The sequence below is a fragment of the Camelus bactrianus genome, chromosome X, assembly GCF_048773025.1.
Source record: "Camelus bactrianus isolate YW-2024 breed Bactrian camel chromosome X, ASM4877302v1, whole genome shotgun sequence".
NCBI classification, from domain to species: Eukaryota; Metazoa; Chordata; class Mammalia; order Artiodactyla; family Camelidae; genus Camelus; species Camelus bactrianus.
In genome coordinates this window covers 101,381,828-101,388,168 of record NC_133575.1, presented here as the reverse complement: position 1 = coordinate 101,388,168, position 6,341 = coordinate 101,381,828, and the positions used below count along the sequence as shown (strand labels likewise).

The following is a 6,341-nucleotide window of genomic DNA, read 5'->3' as shown; positions in this document are numbered from 1 at the left end:
AGTATATTAAATATAATATATCTAATTATATTATATGTATATATATAATTTCTCAGATAATATTCCTTCAAAGCAATCAGCCTTCAGAAAGTGAAGAAAAAGGCCAAGGATAGACAATATTGTCACCAAATAGTCATCTGCCCAAGACAAGGCTCTGGGAATAAAGGAAATTTTAGAAGCAAGACATAATTGCCTTCTGAATGTGCTATGGCAGAAGGTTTCTGGAGTCAATCAAAGTTAAGATGAGAAAAAGAATCAATAAGTTACCATAATACAAAGTGTAAAATAAATGTTGGCTGTCAACAATAGAAAGTCCATATGGCATCTTATTATATTGGCGAAAAGGAGACAAATAATAACAATCTTGGCCATGAAGACTCTTGGGTAGAGCAGAAATGTTACAGTTCATGAATGTGTATGAGAAGTGGGAGTAGAAATGGCCAGAGGCACATCATGGAAGAGAAAGCAGGAAAATAGGAGAAGGCAAAAGAATAATAATTTCAGTTTAGACATCTTTATAAGAAATTGATATGATAGAAATTTAATATTTGTAGAAACAAATGTTGGTTGAGAAAGATTTACTAATACATATAATATGCAAACTACTTTAAAATAAGAAATTATAAGTATAAACTAGGATAACTTATTTAAAAACACTTTTAAAATGATAAAGTGTTTTACATACAAAAGATACTTCTTGCCATGAGATGTTATCACCTAAAGTTGGGAATTGAAGGGTCATTTGTCCATTAGGTTCGAACTGGATCAGACACCTATAAAATGTGATATGAGGAGCAAATGCCATACTATGGTTGCATGAGTACTGCCTTATATATGGATTTTATCTGCCTTGTGTGCGAAATAAAAAGATATTTGGTTGCAAAAATTTTGTGGTTTATACTCCAGGAAAGAACTTCTCCCTAATGGGCTACTATGGCCATAACCTTCACCTTTACATACTTACTGCTATTATTCTCTTTGTGAACTATTTTATGCACATTCATGGCTTTAGCTCTTAATGTGGCTTGATAAAACGTTAACATTCATGGTAGACTTGTTAGTGGGTGCCTAGTGGTGACCACGGAAAGAATGCTCACTAAGGTTTTTGTTGTTGTTTGTTTTTAAAATGTAAACTAAAATTTTGAGAACCAAGTTTTAATTTTTTTTCTTGCACATTGGAGAGGCTTCAGGAGAACCATTAGGATTTTTCCTTTCCTTTAGCTAACTTCCTAAGTGCAACTTTTACATCCTTATTTCTCAGGGTGTAAATGAGGGGATTTAACATGAGAGTAACTGCTCCATGAAATATTGACATGACTTTGTCTTCTTGATATTCTTTTGACTGAGGTTTCAGGTACATGTAGATGGCTGTCCCATAAAATATGGTGACCACAGTCAGTTGGGATCCACAGGTGGAGAAAGCTTTGAGCCTGGCTTCTGCAGAGTGGATTTTCAGTACGGCAACCACAATGCGAGTATAGGAGATGAGGATGAAGGTGAAGAGCAGGGGCAGTGTAAACACACTGATAATCAGATCCAGAATTAGACTGACAGGGGTGTCTGAGCAGACAAGCTTCAGCAGGGCCTGGATCTCACAGAAGAAATGGTTGATGGTATTGTGCCCACAATAACGAGCAGGGATTGCAGTGATTGGTGTGACTGCTACTAAAAAAGCACTGGCCCAGGTTCCTAAGGCCAACTGTATGCAAACCCGATTGTTCATAATGATGGTGTAACGCAGGGGATTGGAGATTGCAACAAACCTGTCATAAGCCATGATAGCAAGGAAGATACACTCTGTCATCCCTAGAAAGAGAGATTTGGTCATCTGGGCATAACAGCTGGTATAGGAAATGGTGGGGAAGTCCCTGAAGCACTGGGCCAACGCATATGGCTCCCAGCTGGTAGAATAACAGATATCAAGGAAGGATAAATTAATGAGAAAAAAATACATGGGGGTGTGAAGTCGAGAATCCCATCTCACCACAACAACAATAAGGCTGTTCCCAAACATTGTGACCAGGTAGAAAAACAGCAGTCCCAGGAAGAAGGCAGCCTGGATTTGAGGCTGTTGGGAAAATCCAACAAGTATGAATTCAGTCACCTCAGAAACATTGTCTCTTTTTAGACTGCCCATTTAGTTGTCTCAGGTACTGGGAAAGAAGACAAAACATAATGTCACCTACATGAGGAAATAAGAGGAGTAGCATCTCCATAGCCTGTTAGAGTTCATGTTCTGAAGCTCTGATTATTATGTCATTTGTTTTACTGAGTTAGGGTCAGCTGTTCAAGTATCCAATGGTGGAAATACAGGTTCTCTTTTCTGTCTGGTAGAAACTTACATGATCAGGAGAGGATGGTTCAGTTATTTGAACTGTTAGATTCCCATTAGGGTTATTTATAACTGATCAAGTAAGAAAATCATGTACGTTGGGTTAAACAGAATTATTGCTCTCATAAAGGAGCATGGCTATATGATTAACTTTATTCTTGACCAAAAAAAAAAAAAAAAAAAAAACCAAAAACAAATATGCCACATCACCCCAGCAAAAATGCTCGATAATAGCTTTATTTAAGTTGGTTCACCAATTAGCACATAATATTTTTTATGTTTAAGCTCAATGGACCAGTTGTGAATGCTCGAAATAGTTCTCTGCATTTCAATATTTTTGTTGCTGTTGTTCTTATATGTCATATTAAAACCACCTACGCATGGTAAATTAGAAAGTGTACATGTAGCTAAAGCTATGAGTCAGTTCAATAGAAAGACATCACTAGCCAAAATGACATGGAAAAAACCAAGCAACTGGTGGATTTACTGAAATCTCACTCTGTTCAATTATCCTGGTATCTATTTTCAAATGACAGCAGCTTACAATGTGAAGATCCTACTATCTCCATATAGTTCCAAACAAGAGCTTAAAGGGTGATGGGAAAATCTTATTAGATAAAAGGATTTCATGAAGACAACAGTTACCAGAAATTATGAAGAGGTACAATAGAAATTTTGGAATACGTTTTCAGAAGTGTTAAAAAAAAAAAAAAAAGAAAGAAAGAAAAAAAAGAAAAAGCCCTGTCAGTTTTATATGATTTCAGTAGGGAGTGAAAGAGATGACCCGTTGAAGTCTCTTTTGGCTTTAAGATTTTCTTATTTAGACACAGAATCAAATCTCTCCTTACTGTATAGTTATATTAGTGCTGTATATAATTAGGTAATTCTTCGTACTCAAAAGGCAGATTACTGAAAAACAAACAAAGCGAGGGAGTCAGCTGGATTCAAGTCTAAATTCTGTTTCAGCCATGAATAAGCTGCACAGTCTTGAGAAATTCAATTTCCTCATACATGAAATGGGAATATCAACTAACCTCTCCCAGGATTGTTTCAAGAATTAGATGAGATTATTTTTATAAAGAACCTAGCACAGTACCTGGCACAATTATAGCACCCCAGATATTTTAGCTCTCTTCCCACGTTCACACCCCATGTAGACTTTTCCTTCAGCTTGGATTTCATCCTTGTGAAGATGTGCCAAACTGTCATTTCATCCTACCTTCCCTTGTGAGGTTTTCACATTACTAGAAACAATACCATCTGAAGTTTTTGGTTTGAGTAACAACTAAGAGAAAGTTTGACTGTGCAAGTCATTAAAATTTGTTCCTGACAGTAGGCGGGAAAAGACATATAAAGAGATGAAAATTACTCACTGACTTAGGGCTGGAGGACAGCAACAGGGAAGTGCATCTCATTCATAACAGAAGCATTTTGCAGTTGGCAACACCCCCACAAATGACTAATCTCCAAGAAGAAATTTGATCCCTTCAACTGCAAGGAAAAGAAGTTTAATACAAGCAGCTGTGGTAATAAATCTTTCTATCAGTTGTGGTTATAAGGCTGGAAAATCTTGAGTTAACTGTGCTGGTGAATCATGCACATTTATTTCTACTTGTTAAATATCTTTTTCTTCTATTTACACAAAGGTGGCTTATAATAAGGCTACCATGAAAGGCTGGTGCTTAAAAAACAATAAAAAACTCATTTTCTAACATAATAATAATAATGATAATAATAATAATGATAATATTATACCAGTTCACGACATGCAGTTTTTCTTTGCCTGTACAAATATTAAAATGATATTTCTTCTTGAGGTGTCCAAAATTCTGTTACTTTGTTCCCAGCCACATAAAAATAAATTGAAGAGATGTCCTTTCTGAATACATTGAGTCATTTTTAAAATACTGGTGTTTGCCAAAAATGTATAATCTACTTACAGACAAAAAATATTTAGGTAGTATTAAAAGAAGCTACAGTTTAAATACAAGAAGGGACTTTGGAAATTTGGATAATCTTGTGGTGGTTTAAGAATTTGCAACCTCAGTCTTGAAGAACAGTTTCCACCTTGGGGACTTAGGAGATATTCTTGCTTTGTAATTAAGTTGCCTAATGCAAATAGGGAGAAAGAAAAGAAAGAAGGAGGAGGAGACATCTGCTGTATTTAGCTCATTAAAATAATGTTAACTTTCCTCCTAACTTGGTTAATGAGCATTTCACTGAGTGTTCCTTATAGCAACAATTCCAGTCAGTAAATATTGTGGTGGTGGGGAATCAGGGCTCTTTTCCCTCAAGGAGATACTTTCTTCTTTCTGGGAAGTTCTTCATTTACTTTATTTTCTGCTAGCAAGTTAAATGTTCAGGTAGTGCTATGAAGAATTTACATTGAGGAATTTTGGAGATTAAGATGTACATCATAGTATGACTGTGTAACTTAACTTTTGTATTTGTTGGGTCCTGCAAATGATAGGCTATGTTTGTCAATTCAGTTCTCTCCCAAGTACAGTTATGAGTTCAACAGAGATTAGATCAAGTTTATTTTTATTTAGTTTTTTTAACTTTAAGTACTCTGACCCTTTATAATGGAAGTAAGGCTGAGTACACATTTTAGAAGCTATAAGCTCCTGGATTTAGCGACCATATCTGAGTCATCTCCGTTTTCTCTGGAACTCTACCTTGCACAGAGAAAACTCTTGAAAGATGCTTGCTTAAATAAAAGCTCTTGATGTCACTTTCACTAAACGGATTCTCCCATTCAGGTATTTTTACACTGCATTTAATCATACTATCTGTTTTTGGCTATCTGACCCTGAATAATTTTTTTTCCTGAAATTTTTACTTGTCAGTTTCTTGGTACTAAAAATGTGTCCCCTGATAGAGCAGTGCTCTGGAGAAAGACAATGGAAGAGGAAGACTTTCAGCCAGAAAGTCACTTCATAGTCGGCTTTTGTGGTCATTTCTTCCACAGAGGTTAATGGTAAGGTTCTGCCTATGTGAGATACTTATTCCTGAAGAATTTTCTTTGTGATTCTAAGGGATCTTCTCACACCTGTATATTAAAAAATATATTAAACCTATGTGGAAATCCACAAAATATGAAGGAGAATAAGTTGGTGAACATTTGTAATAGCATACAAATTGGGATAAATTGCAGGCCATCAATGAAATATTTCACAAAGGACATGGCAAGCTACAGTAGGAATGGAAAGCTTCAGCTGTCCAGGCATCTGATGGAAGTCTCAGTCTGCTAAAAGCAGGGCATCTGATAAATTTGGGATTTGCCTTGCTGACAATTTCATTTCTCAGAAGGCAAAGAAACATTGAGGTGAAATGATGCTATGGTCTTAATTGTGATGGAATGGACCGGAATCTTTGGAGAAAATGACCATATCATCTGGGAGTTCTTAATAGAAAGAAAGTCTATGGCCAATATTTCTAAAAGGAAAGTTGATTGTGAGGCCATAGATATCTTTTTCTCTGAATCTTCTAATTTCAAAGTTCTTAAAGGCTCTGATGATAATTTGACCACAGAATCACAAGAGATTTAAGATGAAAACAGACATTTTTCACTTCAAGGGCACAGCCCAGAGCATGCAAACTGCCCAGATTCAGCTCTTCTGGGTGTAGACAGTACTTACATAGCAATCTCATAAGGCCTAATTGACAGCAACTTTCCTGCCTTATAATCAGATTCTACAAGACATATCCCCATAGCATACTGATCTATGTGGCCTAATCTGAAAGTTTATCAGGTACTGGAGTTTACTTATCTTGTGGATATTTTCTCAGAGCTTCTTGGTGTGTGTATGGGAGACTTCAATCTAGGCTTCATGGTCAGGTAGAATAATTCATTCATTTATCCATTCAACAAATATTTATTAAGTTCATACTATGTGTCCAGTTCTGTTAGAGTTGCTGAAGATATGGCAATGAACAAAAAGAGACAAGGCTTCCCCTCTTATTTAACTTATATTCTATTGGGGGTGATAGTGATAATAAGAAGTACCAA

At 36.0% G+C, this 6,341-nt stretch overlaps 1 protein-coding gene across 1 annotated transcript; it reads right to left on the bottom strand.

Moving 5' to 3' along the window:
• Positions 1-650: 650 nt before the first annotated feature.
• LOC105079691 (olfactory receptor 13H1-like) lies at positions 651-4,703 on the bottom strand. The gene has a single exon (XM_074359233.1). It carries the CDS (start codon positions 2,135-2,137, stop codon positions 1,199-1,201), a length of 939 nt encoding a protein of 312 aa, XP_074215334.1. The 5' UTR covers positions 2,138-4,703; the 3' UTR covers positions 651-1,198.
• Positions 4,704-6,341: the final 1,638 nt, after the last annotated feature.